The sequence below is a fragment of the Dipodomys spectabilis genome, unplaced genomic scaffold, assembly GCF_019054845.1.
Source record: "Dipodomys spectabilis isolate Male_0828 unplaced genomic scaffold, ASM1905484v1 ptg000024l, whole genome shotgun sequence".
In the NCBI taxonomy this organism is placed as follows: Eukaryota; Metazoa; Chordata; class Mammalia; order Rodentia; family Heteromyidae; genus Dipodomys; species Dipodomys spectabilis.
Genome location: NW_024870701.1, coordinates 24,563,133 through 24,583,937, shown reverse-complemented (window position 1 = coordinate 24,583,937; position 20,805 = coordinate 24,563,133). Strand labels below are relative to the sequence as shown.

The 20,805-nt window shown below is 40.0% G+C and overlaps 1 protein-coding gene across 1 annotated transcript in view; it reads right to left on the bottom strand.

The window, feature by feature from the left end:
- The window catches only part of Katnal2 (katanin catalytic subunit A1 like 2), a 51,752-nt gene that overhangs the window by 21,677 nt on the left and 9,270 nt on the right, over positions 1-20,805 (bottom strand). Inside the window, exons 3-11 of the mRNA XM_042675003.1 lie at positions 15,960-16,126; positions 14,502-14,544; positions 11,071-11,188; positions 9,960-10,055; positions 7,366-7,464; positions 7,101-7,178; positions 3,523-3,621; positions 1,235-1,298; positions 927-1,045 (exon numbers count right to left, since the gene is read on the bottom strand). Coding sequence (XP_042530937.1) covers positions 927-1,045; positions 1,235-1,298; positions 3,523-3,621; positions 7,101-7,178; positions 7,366-7,464; positions 9,960-10,055; positions 11,071-11,188; positions 14,502-14,544; positions 15,960-16,126 — 883 coding nt within the window. The remainder of the gene's footprint in view (positions 1-926; positions 1,046-1,234; positions 1,299-3,522; positions 3,622-7,100; positions 7,179-7,365; positions 7,465-9,959; positions 10,056-11,070; positions 11,189-14,501; positions 14,545-15,959; positions 16,127-20,805) is intronic.

Below are 20,805 nucleotides of genomic sequence, written 5' to 3'. Positions count from 1 at the left end.
ACTAGAAATAAGATATTTTAAAGATAGAAACAGCTTTCAAGAAAGGAACAAATCCTTTAAGATATGAATGACTATGAAGGGAAAATTTCAGAGTACCAAAAGAATAATTAAATTTCAAGTCTCTTTATCCCTCCGTGGCCAGTATGCCAGGACCTGGAATATAGTAGCAGCTTCTCAATAAATGTTAGCTGGATATGCTACACATGCTTACTGCTTGACTAGAGAAAACAGACAACTTTTTCCAGCTTTCATTCCTGAGTTGTATGAATCAAAAGAAGGGTTGATGGAGCCGGGCACTGGTGGCTCACACCTGTAATCCTAGCCACTCAGGAGGCTGAGATCTGAGGATTGAGGTTCAAAGCTGGCGCTGTGGAGCAAGCAGTAGAGCGCTTACCTTGAGCTGAAGAGCTGAGGGACAGCGACCAGGCCCAGAGTTCAAGCCCCATGACCGACCAAAAAAAGTTGATGGAGAAGTTCCAAAAAAGATGATGCTTTTCTAATGAGGACATGACTAATACCAATATATAATAGCCAACAAATCACCCAGGCTTTTGATAATCAAGATTCTGGATAAAATCTGACAAATATAGCCCTATTTCACCTTGAAACAAGGTCCAATGTCATTTTGTACCATTATATTATGCCAAAACATTGCTTTAAATTACTTAAACATTATTTTAAACAACCAAACTTAAGGGCTGGGTGTGAGGTTCATGCCTGTAATCGTAGCCTCGGCCTCCTCAGATTTGAAGGACAGTTGATCAGGCTGGCCCCTGAGCAAATGCACCATACCTTATTTGAAAAAACAGCTAAAACAAAAATGGCCTGGGGAAGTGGATCAAGTAGTCAAATGCCTGCCTAGCAAGCTCAAGGTTCTGAGTTCAAACTAAAAAACCAACTAAAAAACCAAAATTAAGAATCCTTACCCGAACAAGTTTTTCTGAATCTCCTCTCCATTTGCTGACAATGGTAGATGCAGAAATGTTAAAGAAGGTTGTTTTGCATTCAGTGGCCACAGCTTTGGCCAATAAAGTCTTCCCTGTACCTAGTGACAGAGGATCAATATAAACAAGAGCTTAAATTCCACTCCCTTACTTACAGATAGAAGTTAGGGTCACGTGGGAATGAGAAAGTGGTCACTCAGCTCTCATTTCCCTCAGTCCTGAAGTGAGGACCGAAGTGGACAACTCACACTCTGCGCACATACAAGACACAAATCAAAAGACACATTTACCTGGAGGTCCGTAAAGCAGTAGTCCTTTCCAGGGAGAAAGAATTCCTGTGAATAGCTGTGGATACTTTGGAACAAAGAACAAGGTGAGGTTGAGGGTATACCCTTGGCACAGGCAACCAGAGCAAAATACAGCCTAGGGTTGTGATTCTTCTCTTCCTTTTTAAGGTCTGCATTTTGGATATATCTTATTTGTTCCCATTTTATTTTCACACCTGATAAGAAATGTCTGACTTGTTAATATCTGACTTAAATTTTCTTAAAAGAGGAACATTTTAAAGGAAAAGTATATGTAGCTATTTTTCCTCTCCATAACAGTAGCTTACATGTATGGTGTCATTTTCCCTAGAGTTCTATCTATATGTACAGTATTTGGCAATCTTTTGAAGGTTGTAAAACATAAATTAATGTTATGATAAATTCCAGAACCAACAAATAAAGCCATATGCCTGCAAGAGCAACATTAAGCTTCTTTTAGAAGTAAAGGACATTTAGTGGCAAGTGCGTCAGAAGACATTGACTCCAGAAAAATATTTGAGTCTCTCCAAAAGTTCAAGGTCAAAATACCTAGAAGGAGGGCAGGATTGATAGAGAATGAAGAGAAGGAAAAATAATAGTAAAGTTACAACTAGCTCCTAGTGATTTGTTAATGTTAATATCAAATCTCACACATATCTAGAGAGTTTCAACGAAATATTCTAAACTTTGGGAAAACTTTGTCTTATGATTCTATTTAGTAAATTTCTATTAATTTTGAACACCAATACATTTCTTTTTTATTTTTATTTTTTTAACTTATTTTATTTTATTTGTGAACATACTGTACAGAGGGGTTACAATTACATGGGCAGGATAATGCGTACATTTCTTACCAAGCATTTGCAGCCTCCTCCTTTGTTTATCCTTCACATCCCTTCCCAGCCTCCCCCCTCCCCCCCCAGTCCCAATCCTTCCCCCCCCCCCCCGCACCAACATTGTAAAGCTCGTATTTTTATTTATTTTTATTGTGAGAACACCAATACATTTCTTACCCCATATCTTAACAGAAGAAAAAAGAGCAGGAGAATGACTAATCAAATTTATTGATTTTTTTTTGTCTTCTTAGAATAAAAGCATTTAACAATTCGGTTTCATGAGTTTGGTGCTATGTGTAAGTCAATACAGTGAATATTCACTCCTGACTGAGTTATAGGAAATGGCTACCAACCATTTGTAGCTCTTTCCATCAAGAGGAAGAGTCTGTTTCTCCACCACTTGGATCTGGGACTGGTCTTGTGATGCCAGCCAATGAGACATTGGCAATTTTTTTTTAAAAGACTTGAAAATATAAGACTAGCAAATAGAAGAAACATTAAAAAAATGTTCATGAATGAGGACTTGCCCTTTTGTGCCTTCTCCTAGGAAGCCACTGTGAAAGAACCAGATTTGCTTCCTAGGATAGAAGAGGCCATGGAGAGAGGACTCAGATGTTCCATTGATCCCGTTTCCAGCTCTCCAACCTTTCCACCACTCCTGTTAATGTCTCAGATAGGTGATTCAGTCAGACTGACAACACCAAATACCTCACCTGGAAAAGATGTGAGCCAGCCCAGCTGGAGCCAGTCCAGGCTGCCTATCCACAGAAATACAAATGGATAAATGATTGTTTGTTTTAAGGCCCTATGTTGTGGTGTGGTTGGTGATACAGCAAAACTACACGATAAGCTGACTTTCTTGTTACTCTATTTGGAGAGTCCTGTTTTTCTACTGGTCTACTTGCTTCATGAGCCATGCAGAATCCCATGTCAGCAACAAGTAATGATCACAGAATGTTTGCCCTGCTGGCCACAGCTCTGAATGGGGCTGTCTAGTTTTCACAACCAGATGAGGCAAAGCCCTAGAAACTACTGGGATACCAGGAAGGTGGGTGTGTGGGGAAGATCCACAGATACAAACTGAGTCCTTTTCCTATGATAAATAGTTCTCCAATAGCAAGTAAACTTTTAGAGAAGTTTCTCCAAACCCATGTGAGGTAGCTGACCAATTATATATAAAGCAGAGACTTAGATGTTAAGTAATTCCTTTAAGTAGACACCTGTGTTGAATCCATATGAAACATAATTTAAAATAGTCTGGAATAAACCGGGCTTGATGCTCCAGAATCAGCAAAATGTGACACATGCAAAAAATAAAAGCTAACTTGAGAACCAAACACCATCCTGCATTTCCCTTCCTGATAAGCATGTGACATACAGCTTGTCCTGTGACAGATAATGAACAGAAATAACCCCGAAGGGGCTTCCCATGCTTACCCTTATAGGATATACAACAGCTTCTTTGACTAGCCGCTTGGCTGCATCCAGTCCAATAATGTCATCCCACTTTATGTTTGGATTATGGAGATAAATGTCCTGCAATATACATTTGAGCATCTTGTTAAAAGTAATGTTTTCCTCCACAGCTGTAATAAACATGTGAGCAGCAGAATACTTGACTCTCACTGGGATATAAAGTTCTAGGAGAAATACTTTTCGTGTGTGTGTGTGTGTGTGTGTGTGTGTGTGTGTGTGTGTGTGTGTGTGTGTGTGTGTGTGTGTGTGTGTGTGTGTGTGTGTGTGTGTGTGTGTGTGTACATTGTAATTTTGAGTCCATTCACCAAAAGGATTTGTCATGGAAACATTCACTGGTTTCTCCTGAAGAGATACAAATGATATAACATAGCACTTTTAGGATGGGGGGAAAAAAATCTCTTAACAATGGATACCTGTTCTCAGTCAATAGCAAACCATGCTGATGCATCGCTGTAACCAAAGGGGCGACAGATTATATGTTACAATTGTTTTTACTACAACACACAGGTGTTTTGGTTTTAGTTGGTTTTGTGTTTGTTTTATCAGCACCTGGCTTGCCTCTTGTTCTTTGATTTGGCAAATACTTTTGTAATTTGTTGTATAAAAGAGATAAAGCTCCTCTGAGTTTCTTTTTTTCCCTAGAGCTCAGTCTCTACTTCCTGCAGGAGTAATTGCTTCTGCAAAATTCAAGGAAGCAGACCATCCAGTGAAAGTGCAGCTTCCCCTCTCATTGGAGAGCCCTGTAGCAACCATTTAGAGCAATCAATTAGGGTAGCTTTTACTGATAACTAATTTACAGTTTCCAAACTTCAATTTCACTAGATGCCTCAACAAAGTCACTTGGGGGCCTTTTTCTCTGTAGGTGCTATTTTGGGAAAACATTGTCTAGAGCATTACATTAAAAACAAAAACAAAAAATACTTTTCCAAAGTCTTCCTGAGTGACTACACAACAAACCTGGAATTTTTTTTTTTTTTGGTTATTTACTTTTTTTTCTTTTTACAATATGGGGATTTTGAACTCAAGCATTCTTCTAATGGAGCCATGCCCCTAACTTTTAGTTATTTTTCAGATAGAGTCTCAAGTTTTTGACTGAGGGTGTGACCTTAATCCTTCTACCCATTTCTCCTGTGTGTCTGGGATGATAGGCATGCACCACCACACCTGGCTTACTGAAGTTTAGAAAGTGTAAATTAATTGATGGGCTTTCACTAGCTATTTGCTTGGTCTGCCTATGAACTACAATCCTTTGAGCAGTTGGGATTGAAGATGAGAACTACCACTTCAGTTTAGTTTTAACAGGTAATACATATATGTGTTTCAAAAATGCAAAAGTACATTTGAAAAATATCAATGAGCTTTCATGGTATTGTCTCCCCTTCACCCAAGTCACTCCACCCTTTCTCCATTTTATGAGAGAAACTATTTATAGAAATAAAAATGGTTTGGATCCTGCATGACATGTACAATCCATTCTTGGATGAGATGACAGAAAGGAACCAGTCCTGCCTTTTTTTTTTTTTTTTTTTGAGACTGTCTCATCTTGCAGGCTAAGCTGGCCCAAACTGGTCTCAAACTCACAGTCTTCATATCTCCTTTCAACTTCCTGAATCCTGGGATTACAGCTATGAATCTCCACACCTAGCTCCAATCTTGCCAAAATGTAGGAGAATCCATAGCCCTTATTGTGGCCTTTTCTTAGGGAAATTTCCAACACAATGAGACACTTTTTTTTTTTTTTTTGCCAGTCCTGGGGCTTTAACTCAGGGCCTAGGCACTGTCCCTGAACTTCTTTTGTTCAAAGCTAACACTCTACCACTTAAGCCACAGAGCCACTTCAGCTTTTTCTGCTTATGTGGTACTGAGGAATTGAACCCAGGGCTTCATGCATGCAAGGCAAGCACTCTATCACCAAGCCACACTCCCAGCTCCACAATGAGGCTTTAAACTTCCTTGATATATAAGACATCCATACATAAGAGCATTTCTTGTCTTCTAGAAGTGATCCAGAGTTCAGCAAGGCAGTAATTTCCCCAGCCCAAAGTCCCCCCCCCCCCCCCCCCCCCCCCCCCCGTATATAATTCCAAAGTTATCAGTCAGAACTTGGCAGAGCCCCATGAGGTGGTAGGAGTTTTCAGGGGATGCGTGACCGTCCCATAGTAGCGGGGGAAGGTTTCCACATGCGATTAATCTTTTCTAGCCACTTCTAGCTTCTTCAGTCATGTCAGCATTTTGCAAAAATGGTTAAGAGACTTAGGCATAAACCATATTTTGTTCCTGTCCTATGCATCCCAGGAATTACAGCCTGGTTCTAGCTCTCATCCCTCCCACACCAGTGGAAACCTCAGAACTGGCCATACTCTCCATTGCTTTGCCATCCAGCCTCCTCGCTGTTCTTACCAGGAACCTTGATGATGCCATCGCCTGGAGGGACACTGTCCCAAGGCTCCTCATCTCAACAGGCCAGTTCCCAGCCCTGGGTACAGTTCACAGGACCCTTCCTCAGAAGCCCTGACTTTCTCTCCAGCCCCATGTCCCATTCACCCCGCCCCTCACCAAAATGACTCCCAACCTCACTCTACTGTCTCTTCACATAGCTTTTTCCTGTGTATCTTTTTCCCTCCTAAACTCCCCCCTTTGATGAAAAAAATGCCCCTCCTTCAAGCTCTCAGAGTGTACTTGCCCCACAACCAGAAACTTCTACAGGCAAGGACTGAGTCTGATCAGTTCCCCTTGTGTTCCGCAGCCCCCAGCACAGGCCTGACACATTTCTGACACATTTTGGAAATGCAGCGTAAACTGGTGGGCTGCACAGAGAACCAGAGGAATGCTTAGTTACTGCTGCTGCTGTGCATTACTTTTGGATCATTTTAAGCCTATCTCTGAGCTTGCCTCCATTTTAGTCTCCAATTAAATGAGATCACTAAAATTAGAAAGTGTCCTATAACTCAGAATCTGCTCTAATCCCAGGAAGCGTCCCCAAGACCACACAACTTGAAAGAGAAGAAATTCAGGTCAACTGATTTCAATGCCTATTTCATGAAGACAGTAGGCTTCATTGCCTTTAAGCTTGAAAAAATCTGTAGTCTAAATGCTAAAATCTTTTCTACAAATTTTGTTGTTTTTTTATGGAAATTTCCAATTATGAGATCAGTAAACACCCGACTTCTGTATTTCTAGGCTGTAATTATTTAAACAAAAGAGTAATGTGGTTTCCTTCTCTTAAGAGGTTTCTTTCCTTCACTTTTGGCCCTGCTGTGATCACTAATTCACCTGTCTTTTCCTTTCTGAGTCTTTTTCACTTTCAGTTTTCTTGGCCTCTATCGTGAGATGGTGGGCTTTTTATATTGTAATTTTATGATTCTATAATTTATTTATCATGCATTATTGTGCCTCTAAACAATATGAGTGCCTTTGCAAGTGGGGGCACTTTATAAATAAATGATCATATTTATTGTTATTAATAAAAGAAGCAGCCCGCAATGCTCCAGGAGCCCCAACCTCCTCTGTAAATTTGTGAATCAAGCAGCAGATCCTACCCGGCTCACCACTGCTGCCAATTCTCGCATCTCACTGTTCATGCCAATAAATGCACTCAGAGGTTTCAGCAAGCGTTCCTAGGGAGAGGAACAGAGAGGCTCACATGACAAGATTATAGCTTCATAATTTAGGAAGAAACAAATGATAAAAGATAGCTATGAACTTAGATTTGACCTCTAGGTTTTGCTGTACTCAAAATGAGACTTCTGAAGTTTATCTGGCTTCGGGCAGTTTGGAGGATGAGCTGTACTATGAGCCACTTACAGAGGAGTCTGGGTTACAATCCAAAGTGTTCAAGTTAAGTTCACTGGTTGCTCCTTTGATAGCATCTGTGAGCAGCCCTCGGAAGTCAGTGATTTGGCCCTGAAAGGGAGTAATGATTATTTAAGCTATTAATACATGTGAGAAGACTGTTCTTATAGTTTGACCTCATTAAATCAAGCCACATTTAAATATCTTCATATATAGGACACACTTCAAGCTAAGCTTTAAAAAGAATCTGAACTAATATTGAACAAGGTGATGTCGTCAAGTTAAGACACTAAATAAAATCCTAAGTAATTGCTTAGGATGGATTTAGTTTGAATAAAAGTATATACACATTTTTCAGTTTTTGTGCTTCCCTATATACTACTTTCCCTGGCTGGTTTCATCCCTTTAAAACACTACATGAACAGGAGGAACTGGATTCTGAAGTCAACATAGGCTCTGGTGACTGACTATACGTGAGTCACTGCTCAGTAGAGTGCCAGAAAGAAAATAAGGGTACAAGAAATGCTGATTTCACAACCTCTGTGTGTGTAGAGCAGATATGGTAGTTCCATGTCTGTGGAAATAAGGCCAGAACAACCAAGTGGTTTAATAACAAGTGTTTCAAGACAGGAGTCAAATCCAGATACTTAGTTCCCAAATCTGTATCCTTCCAACGCCACTTTGTCTCCCCTAAATGCAGGAAGGAAAAGGCAAGGAGGCAAAATCATTTACAATAATAGTACTCAATACCTGTCAAGTGTCTGATAGCGGTAAGCCATGTCTTAACAAGATCTTTTAAAGTGGGTGCTAGGATTATGTCCATTTGACAGATGAGAGGAGAGGGACTTAGAGAGCTGACAAAGTTCCCAAAGTTACACAGCAGGGAAGTATCTGTACCAGAATGTAAACCAAGGCAGGCTGACTCCTGACTCCATATAAAACAACATACATATAGGATTTATAGGAAAGAACTGAAAATCCCAAAGCTAGCGTTCCTAATATGGCAATGAAAGACCCATTTTGGGAATCAGCCTCTGACAGCCCCTCATTAGTTCTGCCCTTGTACTGTTACTCTTTGAAATTCTAGGGGGGAATTCATCTACATTTTACCTTAAGGCCATTTCTTCTGGAAAGAGAAATTATAAGACCACTTCAAAGGTTAGTTCTAAATTAAATAGTCCCAACCTGGTGAGTCAATCCATAATGTGAAGTTGTATCAGTGTGAGGCATTCACAAATGAAACCGAAGTTGAGCACCTGTGGCTCACATCTGTAATCCTAACTACTCAGGAGTTTGAGATCTGAGGATCGTAGTTCAAAGCCAGCTAGGGCAGGAAAGTCTGTGAGACTCTTATCTCCAATTAACCACCAGAAAACTGGAAGTGGTTCTGTGACTCAAAGCAGTAGAGCGCTAACCTTTAACAAAAGAGCTCAGGGACAACATCCAGGCCCCAAGTTTAAGTCCTACATTTAACAACACCAAAAAAGAAAGAAGGAAAGAAGGAAAGAAAGAGAGAAGGAAAGAAAGAGAGAAGGAAAGAAGGAAAGAAAGAAAGAAGGAAAGAAAGAGAGAAGGAAAGAAAGAGAGAAGGAAAGAAAGAAAGAAGGAAAGAAAGAGAGAAGGAAAGAAAGAAAGAAGGAAAGAAAAAAAAGAAAAGAAACTGAAGTAACAAAACTACTATGCAGAAAGGTAATGGGAACCATTTCAAAAGTTTTGAAGGCTAACAAGGAACCATTTCTTCATGGGACACACATGTCACCAGGTACCAGTTCACTAAGCCCCTAACCAGTGGTGCAGGCCAGTCAGGTAGTTCCCTATAGTTTCCAGAGAGATGCTCCAGCACTCTTCCAAACACATATACACAGAGTGCTTTTCCTGAAGAACGGAGCTAAGGCCACAGTTTGAAAACATAATTTCAGAAAAGAGAAGACTATTAAAGAAAGACATGCCTGAAAAGGAATGTGGTGCTTTCCATTTCCAAAGGACACTATATCCACTCCACCTAGGCTTGTTCTCTTTGAAAAACTACAAATCCAGTCATAAAGTTCGTTATGAACAGGGTAGAAATACCCACCAAAGTCAGGATTAGTACTATGTCAACTGAGGGCTTTTTTCATGGCTCACATGAAATTATACTTCAGTCTGGATCGATGCCTTCAAGAAGGGTGACAGCACCAATCAACTGAGCATCGACCACAACTCACTGAATAAAGCAAGATACCAATGCTTATTATGTGAAATCACAGAATTTGTTCTAGTCCTAGGTAGGTGCTACCACTAATATCTATCCCTAGCCAATCATAGATTTTTTTTTAACCTAAAAGAAATCAGAGCTATCTCTTTCAAACACTTTAATTGACAACAAGAGGCATGAGTTCCCTGGAGATGGTTGAGTCACTCCAGACTATTTTTTCCCAGAAAGATCACAGATCAGAATTCCTTTCTGCTCCTTATTCAATGTTCTTGTTACTATACCAGACAGCTAATTTTTGTTATATTTTAACTTCCCTGTTTAACAAAAGTAACTTATCTTTAAATTTTTTCATTTTTAACAAAAAATAACCAGAATTTCCCCTTTCCATATTATTATTCTGAGTTCCACTTACTCTTCGTGGGTGGACATTTTCCTCTCCACTGCCAGTATGGATTCTTGAGATGTTTAAGCCAAAGTCTGCATTCTCTATATGAGTATTGCCAACCTCCTGGACAAAGGATAGAAAGAAGTCGACTGAGAAGCAAAGGAGAGATGCCTTCTTTAACTTCATGGCCCAGATACAAACTAAAACGGTGAGTCTCAATTCTGCAAATGAGGAACCCATGTGTGAACTGGCCACTTTTGTTAAGACCCAACAACCTGAACTAACAATCTCTCTGTGTCATGAGGAAGAAACTGCCCCTGAAAGGCTGAGAAGACCCAAGGCCACAGTCTCTGTGGCCTTTGCAGTAGAGGAATTAGCTGGGTTCAGCACATCTACACTAGCTTACCTTTTCTACTCAGGCCATGGTTGTTTGTGGCTAAAGCTGGGAAGATCTGGAAATGTAACAGTCAGCCAGCCAGGATTTTCCTGCTTTACTTCATCATCTTCGCACCAAAATCAGACCCAATGGCCACAACCACAAACTCTCCTCAATGGTGAGTTCTTTTTGGCCAACTGAATTTCAGGATTCTCCCTAACTCACCAGGAATGTTTGACATTAGTTCTTTCTTTTCATTTTTGTCTCAATTTCTGGTGGTTTTTCTTCCTCACAATATGGGATGCTTTGTTCTAGATTTTTTTTAAAGATTCTATACAGCTAGTGGTCTCCATCCCCTTGCTGCTCTCTCCTCCTCTGGACGCTCTAGTGTGGAGATGTTGAGCAAGGATCACAAAAACACAGAAGACCCTTAAGCCCAGGCATACCTCAGACTGCCCCTAAGCTATGCTGAGGAACTCAGGAAGACATGACACCTGAAGTAACCTCAGCGGGGAGTACTGAACTCTGCAGTAGTGGGCCATGCCTTCTGAGGACATTACCCCACTCAGACCCTGGGAAAGGCTGGGAAATGTAGTGATTTCTCCAGCATATTCAAAATTTTCTACAGCTTTCAGAGAATTCTACAATTCAATTAAATAGACAATTTAAAAAAAGAGAACGTCAACAGATAAATATTACCTTTTTCTTGGGTCTATTTCTCAGCCAAGTGTTATCGCCAACATTAAGCAAAGTCATTCTGACCTGTTCAGGATTCTCCTTATTCAGGGATTTGGAGTCCCCTGTCTTCCCTGTTGTAGTTTTGGATCTTGGCCTCTGCTGATTGATCTTGGGGAGATTTTGACAAGTGTCACTCATTACCCTATGGAGTAGAAGAACAAGTTTGGAGATCATTATTCTAACCACTTAGGTTGAGGTAAACAAACAACTACTATAGCACAGTTAAAGAAATACCTTGAAAGATGAGCAGAGGAACGACAGTAAAACCCTTCCATCTGTGCCATCTTCCTGTCTTGTCCATTCTATCTTTGACTACACATTGGGTTCCTCCAAAACTGGGCTAGTGGGCCCATCTCCCTCCCCCTACAAGACCCCAATTCTCCCTCTTTATTTCTTCTTTATTCCGTATAGCTTCAGCCCTTTGGCAGATGGCTTTAGTTCTAAAGAACACATTGCTTTATAAGAATTTTTCCACAGCTACTTCCTACCTTCCTCAAGCGCATCAGACTAGGAAAAGAGGGAGGGGGAGTCTTCATATTGTGAAGTACTAGATACTTTAGGGATTTGTATTTGGCTTTAATTCAACATAGTGGATATCACTCCTTGCCTACATAAAATACCTCTTGGAATTCTGTATGCAGGAAACATCAGAAGGGGCTTGTGTGAGGAAAGCAACACTCACCCACCCCATATCTGTGGTTACAGATAACTCATATTTGCAAAATACTGTCCACTTAAGGCAAAACAAGGTGATGGAACTGCAAGTCAGAATAGTGGCTTCATTGGTGAAGATAAGGGACATTAATTAAAAAGAGGCAAAGGGAGCATGATGGTGGACCATAGCTGCGGTGGTTATAAGAGTACATATGTTTGACTACATATGAGTTATAAGAGGGAAATGTTTCATATGATATCTCTACCTCACGACTTCAATTTCTTATTGGGTATAAAAGACTCATGATGTTTGCTTTAATATGAAAAGACAACAATGCTAACAATTGTAAAATTTGTCTGGAAATGGAACTAAATTTCCTCTGCTTTAACTTTAGCCACGATTCTTGATATGTGCCCTGGGAAATTCTTTAGAGAGGGCACAATACCCCATAAGCGTGTGAAGATGGCTTCCACATTGGTCTAAGGACCACCTCTGTTCAAGCTAAACATCCAGCCAATCCTAAAATGAACTTGCTCCCAGATTTCTTCTCATCATCGTCACCTTCCTTTTGTCCACCGTCTTCAGACCATAATGAAATGAACTTCTGCTTTTTGTGCAAAGTTTTTCCAATGAGGAATCTTGAGACCACATTAGCAATGCCACCCCACTTGAATGCTGTTGGCTCAGGGACAGTTGCCACCAGTTAATGTGGATTTCTCTATTTCTAATTCTGTAATGGGCACTTATTTGCTGAGAATTTTTTGTTAGAGCCTAAACTTTATTCCTTTCAATTCCATCTTGTTGCCTAGGGTTCATCCTTCAAATCATCAAGACCTTTCAGGTCTCTGCTTCTGTTATCCATCAGATTAGATCATTCTTCTCCCCTCAGTCATCAGCAAGGGCAAAATTTGAAAAAGACATTTGATTCTGCTACTAGCCAGTCTCAAGACACAACCTCTCATTCAGCAACTATCTTTAAGAATAAAATGGTACACTGAAATATCATTCATTGCTTTCTGGATAATCCTTCTTGACTAAACGTTTCCTGTCCAGTCTTTATGCTGGCCATGTAAAAGTACCTACTCAGAAAGGAGCTAAGAAATCCTTGAATGGTCACACATGCCACCATACTCTCTCCCTAAAGGAAATTAGCCTCCAACCACACCACACTCACTCAAAGAATCTCTGCAAGGTAAAAATACCAAGTTTCAGGCATAGACATGTGCCTGGAAAATCATCAGAATCTTGGTGCATTCCACAGCTGGTCTCTTAAAAGTTCTTCATTTTTCCTATTCACAAGTCATTTTCATTTATTGCCAGTCTGTCTAGTTTTATGAAAACTATAAATAAAGGAATAACACTTTCGTCAAAACAATCAAAATCTTCTAAAGAACAGAGGAAAGCAATGGTAGCTGTAGGCTGAGGACAATACAAGCATCATGCTGACGCTGCGTAGGCTCCACACACATTGTATGAAAAATGCCAAATAGACCTGTGAGGCACCTTGGCTCCTTTCTGTTCATACTGTAGACAGTGAATTTGATTCAACAGCGCAGGTAACTTAGTGGGGCAGATGAACATCTCTTGAAGCTTGATAAGTTGTCTGTGATCTAAATCTTAAGTTTTCTTTTCTCAATCATATTCTAAGATCTTCAAAAATCTTAGAATACCTGAAAGTTATGTAACCTCTATGGAAAACCCCTTTTAGCTGCTTCGAAGGCTTAGGCCTTATTATAATAGAAAAGCTCCACAAGGCCTGCTGCCTCCAAGCCCGCAGCACCCTGAGCAGCAGCTCTCTGGAACTCATGAATATATCTGAACAGGACAGCATGTGCATGACGTTGTGAGAGGGATATGTTGGGAGTGAGGAGGAATAGGAAGAACACTGAAGCTAAAGTGGGGGGATCTTCAGCAGAGAATGGTTAAGAAAAGAAAGGGCTCCCACTAGATTCCCAGAAATTTTCTGAACGAAGGCTCAGCCCTGGCTATTTTTAAATGAGAGACTCAGAAGTGGCATACAAAATGCACATATAAAAAGGAGGGAGCCAGGGGCTGGTGGCTCATGCCTGTAATCCTGGCTACTCAGGAGGCTGAGATCTGAGGATCACAGTTCAAAGCCAGCCTGGGCAGGAAAGTCCGGGAGACTCTTATCTCCCATAAACCTCTAGAAAACCAGAAGTGGCGCTGTGGCTTGAGCGGTAGTGCACTCACCTTGAGCTGAAGAGCGCAGGGTCGGAACCCAAGCCCAGAGTTCAAGCCCCACAACAGACCAAAAACAAACAAACAAACAAACAAAAGGAGGGAATGGCAAGGAGAATGCAGGTTCATGCAGACTCACACTAAGGAGAATCTTCCCAGGTTACTATTTTCAGACAAATTAGGAATTGAAAGATCCAAGAGTACACAAAGAAATTAAAGATGTTATTTTAAAAGAAGCAATGTTTCTTCAGTTCTCAATATGTGCTAGGGCCTCACGATGTACCAGGAACAGAGAAAAGCAGAAAAGCAGAGCCAGAAATTAGTCCTGGGTCTTCTAACCCATGATATCTATACTTTTCATGCCCCCTGCCCTACAAAGACATAGTGTAACGGGATGTAATCATTAGTAGTAACCCAGGGGAACTGATAGATATGGACCTAAGTTCTGGAGAGCTGTAGCATGAGGGAACTCCACAGAATGCCCACCAAGTCCACAATACAGACTGGTATTGCTAGTAGACAGTCATGAAGGTGTACTGGAAATTCTTCTAGAAAGAAATCCCATAAACTCATTGATCAGAGGAGTTATCATTCACTTTACCTTCTGTTTTTTCCTCCAGTTTTTGGTGGCAAATTATTCTCTGCTATGGCAAAACAAACACAGGGGGAGGGGGAGGAGAGTATTAATCTTAAGGAAGAGAATGTAATTTTTTAGATCTATTTCTGCTTTTAAAAATTTCTTAAAATGTGTACCAATTCTGATCTAGAGTATGAAGTGACGAGAGAAGGGGGTGAGGCTGGGCTTCCAGCCCTCTCCCTTCAGAGGAAGACCTTGTAGGCCACAAGACAGTAAATGTGTTGGAGACCACTCACCTGGTAGCAAATCTAATGCAATAGGGTTTTTTTAGCTAATATTTCATTGTGTTTTCATGAGCTTGACACCACCTTGCTTGGGTGTTAAGGACCCTAGACAGATTGCTGTAGTCTGTCTATTAAGTCTACCAATCGGCCCTAAAATTAAGACAGGATATGACAGGAGACAATAGATACCAAAGTACCTGAGAACAAGCCATCTAGAAATCACAGCCTATCAGTAATTCCCATGGGGGAGTCAATGTTATCTTGAGACCCTGATCTAACAACTGGACAAGGAAGGCAAATACTGAAACCTGCATTGGAAGGAAGCTCAGAGAAAAATCCCTCCCAGACTCCTTCCAGCTCTACCATTCAGCCCTAGCTATTTTTAATTAATGTTTCTCTTAGTTTCCCGGTTCCCTACATGAAATGTTAAAGTCTGTGGCTTAACAAGTTCCTTGCAAACAGGACAATGATCTGCCTCGGTTTATAATTACTTCCCCTACTTACAAACTTCTAAGTCAATGTTACTACAAAACCTAGGGCCTTGGTTTTAGATCTTCCCTGCAGCCAGCCCCCTCGACTGCTACCCTATACCAGGTCTTTGCATTATATTGATCATGATCACGATTGATGGCTTTCAAAAGCATTTCATTATCTATACATGAGCTATTAGCTTTACCAATGCTCATTTTCATGTTATTTCAAGACAGATAATAGGTCTTTCTAACAAGACAAAGTCTTCTGTCATTTATTCTCTTTCAACAGTCCTTTCCATCTCTACGGAAATTGATGCCAATCTTCTACAGAGTACCTTACATACACTGGGCTTTTGCCTTTTTTCCTGAAACAAATTTCTCAAATAAGCACCAAAGGATGTCAAAATCCAGATGATCATGTTTAAGTTGCCTGTGGGGACTAAGAGAGGCTACAGGAACTTTCTAGTCTCCTCTTACAATGCAGGGTAGGGGTAACATATACTTGGGAGATAAGATGAGGATGGAACACCACTTCTTCTGTTTTACTTTTTTTCCCCAAGACAAATTCTTGCTCTGTAGTCCAGGCTTATCTTGAATTCATGATTCTTCTGCCTCCATGTCCTATGTGCTGGGGTTACAGGCATGCACTACTATTCCCAGCCAGAAACACCATTCTTAACAAGATAATAAAGTCTTACTACTTAAAAAAAAAAAAAGCCATGTACCTGTTTCTGATGCCTTTTTAACAATTTTGGGGTACTTTTGGAATTTTACAAAATAATAGCTCTCATATTCCATCAAAATAGTTTCAAGATCAATGTTGTCACAAACTTCAAAGCGTCGTAAAGCCAATTTAGTTTCTTGCTCCAAAGCATTTGCTGCATCAATATATCTGTTTTACAGAAGAAGAAGAAAAAAAGTAAGCCTTGGCATAAAGAATACAAGCAAACAGGGATTATAAATCCCCAAAGTCTCCATACCAAGAGTAAACCTATATTAAATAGAGATTAGATTTTAAAAAAAGTATCTGAGGTTTTTCTAGAGTAAGAAACCAAACAGATGTGGTTTTTCTAAGGTTTCTTTGTTTTATTGTTATTGTAGTATTGTGGTTTTGGTAGGTCTCTTTGGGGAGAGGGAGTAAGAGACAGGGTTTCCCTCTGTGGACCAGGCTCACCTCCACCTTACAATCATCCTGTCTCAGCGTGAGGAGTGGTAGTATTACAGGTGGATTCCTCCATACCCAGCTTGTATATGGTTAAATATATCTAAATGCTGTCTTTCAAAGAAGTTGCCTCTGCATACTACTTATTCAAAAACAATTTTGGAACTGCATTTAAGTCAAACAAAAACAACTGAGAAAAATGCCTTTTGGAATACCTTTGTTCATTTTGAGGCACATAGGTAGCTAACTTTGGTCACATATATTAATAGTATTCATTTTAGATAACCTATTACAATTGTTAAAACCCACATTTATCCCAAAAGTGCAAGCAAAGATTAGCATCCTGAGAGCAATTCCAAAGAATGTGTCATGAATATTAAAGAAAATTGGAAGAATTTGTTGATGAACAGTATTGAGGAAATTCGGTATAAGATAACTACTTAAGTGTAGTCATATCCCTGGCAGTGGTTGAGATACACATTACACAGAAGGTGTTTCCCTATGGAAGCAGCATTGTCATCTTTTTGGGTTATATTTGTTTGTTGCTGTTGTTATCGCAATGGAACCCAGGGTCTGTACATGGCAGGTGAGCACCCTGTCCTTATCTACATTTCCAAACCCTGTCACCAGCATCTTCATAAACATCTTTTACTTTGCTCAATAGTAAGGCTGTCCATGTAGGCAGATTTAGTGCTGCAAGCAAGGGCTGTCTTCAAAATCTAAAGATGAAAAGACTCCCCAGGTCTTTAGTTTTAGTTTCTTTTTAAAAAACCAATTACACAGGTACAAATATGCACACATTAACCTAAGGTTTCCAGGGATCTTGCAAAGACTCCAGATTAAGAATTAAGAATTCTGGTGGCAATCTTGGGCATCTATCTGGAGCATTACAAGTAAGGACAGAGTGAAGTTACTTGCAAATCCATGTTCACTGCTGCACTCTTCACAATACCAAGTTATGGAAACAGCCCAGATGCCCTACAATGTAGTACATATAGCACATGTACACAATGGAATTTTACTCATCCATTAGAAAGAATAAAATTATATCAGTTGCTGGAAAATGTATGGAGCCTGAAAAAAATCATGTTAGGTGAAGTAAGCCAGGCTCAAGAGACAAATGGCACATATTGTTGCTCATATGTGGAAACTAGATGTAAAATAGAGCTATGCATGATAATGTCTACAGGGCTCAATGTACACAATGTACACAGGGCTCATTTGTATACAAGCTGTCTAAACAAGGATATACGTGGCTACGGGAATCCAAAGTTGTAATTCTCTGAATAACTAAAGTATTGTTTATCAAAATGAATACTAGGAAGTAGAAATACATTTGGGGGTTGAGCAAGGGGAAAGCATAGGAATGGAGGGAGGGAGGGTGAGCAAATGTAGTCTTTATACTCAGCGCACATTATGTAAAAAATGTTCCATGTGGGATAAAATAAGTGACATTGATCAAGAAGCATTGTACTCATAACCTGGCTTATAGAATTGTAGCCCCTTTGTATAACTGCTTAATAACAACAACAGTAATAATAAATTTGAAAAATAATTCTGTGGCAGGCCATAGTTCTTTCTATCTGGTTCAAATCTGGGAAGGTAGGGGAAAACTTGCTTTTTTAAAATCAACCCTCTTCTCTGTACTAGACTTAGGTCATTTGGAAAACTGAATTGTATTTAAATAAGTACCATGATTACTTCCAATGGCCTTGAAGTGTGTTCCTAAGCTAATTTCAAAGAATTAACAATCAGTATGAGAAGCTGCTCACCCAACTTCTATGCTGTGGCTTATTTCCCATGTTACAAAGCCACAAATAACCTATTTTTTTTTCTCTTCAGGATAGCCTGGACACTGTCCCTGAGACTCTTTGAGCTCTAGGCTAGCACTCTATCACTTGAGCCACAGCACCTTTTCTGGCTTTTTCTGAGTCGTTTATTGGAGAGAAGAGTTTCAGACTTTTCTTTATTGTTGTTTTTGAGTTTCAGACTTTTCTACCTGGTTGGGCATCCAACCTCAATCCCTAGATCTCAGCCTCCTGAGTAACTAGGATTACACTCCTAAAGCACTACCTGTTCACGTCTGTTTTTGTTCTGCAGTGCTGGGGATTGAAAGTAAGGCTTCATATATGCTATATAAATGCTCTACTATTGAACTACGTCTGTGTCCTTTTTTTAAAACAAATTTCAGACAGGAATTGACTATGTTTTAATGTGCTGATTCTCTTGCCTTGCTTTGGGAATACTGAGATTACAGGCATAGGACACCACACCCGACTATATCTGTATAACTTGTGTTAGATATGAAGCAATATTCATTTTTTAAAAACCCTAGAATATACAGATAAATCAAAAGAAAGTGCCAGGTGCTGATGGCTCACACCTGTAATCCTGGCTACTCAGGAGGCTGAGATCTGAGGATTGGGGTTCAAAGACAGTCAGGGAAGGAAAGTCTGTGAGACTTTTTTGGGGGGGGGGTCTAGTTGTGGGGTCTGAACTCTGGGCCTGGGTGCTCTCCCTCAGCTCTTCACCTCAAGGCTAGTGCTCTACCACTTGAGCCACAGCACCACTTCCGGCTTTTTTCTTTTTGCTTATGTGGTGCTGAGGAATCGAACCCAGGGCCTCCTGCATGCAAGGCAAGCGCTCTACCACTGAGCCACCTTCCCAGCCCCTGTGAGACTCTTATCTCCAATTCACCACCAGAAAAATGGAAGTGGCTCTGTGACTGAAAGTGGTAGAGCATTAGCATTGAGTAAAGAGCTCAGGTACAGTGCCTAGACCCTGAGTTCAAGCCCTAAAACAACAACAACAAGAAATACATACTCCCACTCAGAAATTGTATGAATGTGAATATTTCTTCTATCTTTCAAGTTATTAAAAAAATGACAACACACATTTGCTTACACATGTGTCCTTGTAATTCAATAAAGAAGACAGGAACTTGCACTGGAGATTGATTCTACTGATGTCACGTTGCATTCTGAAGATTGCATCCATGATCATGGATAGTCTGACTTTAACAGTATAAGCCCCATGTTTTCTAAGAGAATTGATCAGGAAACACAGCTGTTTCTGCATGTCCCTGTTAGATTATTTGAGTATGAATGTAATCTGTCATGGAGCCACTTAGCCAACAGAGTTAATAGGACAGACCTTAAAGAAGAACATTGAGCAAGAATGAACAAGATGTAGGAAGGAGGTTATTAACAGCACTCAGACCCAAGAGGATAGATCTGTAGGACTAAAAAAACCAGCACTTAATGACCTTCCACAAATTCTTCATCACTCTTTCAAACTCTAGTCTGTTTACTTAATTACTAAAGTTATGCCTTGCCCCTTCTTCCTCTGTACCTCTTCCCAGCACATCTGTCTACCTATGTTCTATACATCTTTAAAATCATGTTTACATTAATACTACAAAGCTTCTTTCCTTGACTGGACATCTAAATCCACAATAATCTGTCCACTTCGTCTAATTATCAGAAAATTTCATTTATTCCAAAACTGACATTAAAAATACCTATAGCTGACTTTTCTCTCTTGGCAATCCACTCAAACCCTTCTCATAAGGCTAGGAAAATGATCAACTAGAATTTTCATTGATTTAAGATACAAGGGGCCATTGGGCCATCTAGTGGCGAATATGGATAAATGCATGCTTTGAAGTAGTAAATTCTGGCCATAATAACTAAAGAACAGGGTTAGCTATGTGATTTTGGGAGGTGGAAGTGGGGGAAAGGGGTTCCTTTGTTTTCAAAGTTTTTTTCCAGCACAATTTCTGGAACACAAAATAAATTGTAATAAAAATTAAGGATTCTCTGTGTGAATGGCTTTGTCTTAATTTCTATTCATTGCAGGAAGTTCCTCAGTAGCTATTCAGGTAATACTTACTGAACATCTGTTAACACTATGCCTACAGTGCTGGAGCTAGCATGGTAAGCCCAGGAGATATATATATATATATATATATATATATATATATATTACAGAGGGGTTACAGTATATGAGGTAATGAGTACATTTCCTATCGAATATTTTTACCCTCTCACTTGTTTTTCCCCTACTATCTCTTCCTTCCCCACCTCCCCAACTCCTCCCTCCCCCCCCACACCTGAAGTTGTCTTGTATATCTCATTGTTACAATGGGTCAACCTGTATCCCTAATATTTTGTTTTTTCCCTTCCCCTCCCCTAATTAGGAAAATGTATATACAAGATGCAGGGCACCAGAATCAAATATAGTGAAAACAGGGGTTATACCGTGGGGGAAGAACATACTAAAGAAATAAAAAAAAATCACATAGTACATTATAAATACGTTAAAAAACAATAGCAAGAAAGAAAACACTTGTGTCCCTATCTTGGGGTTCATTTCACTTAACATCATCTTATATGGTCATATGTACATAG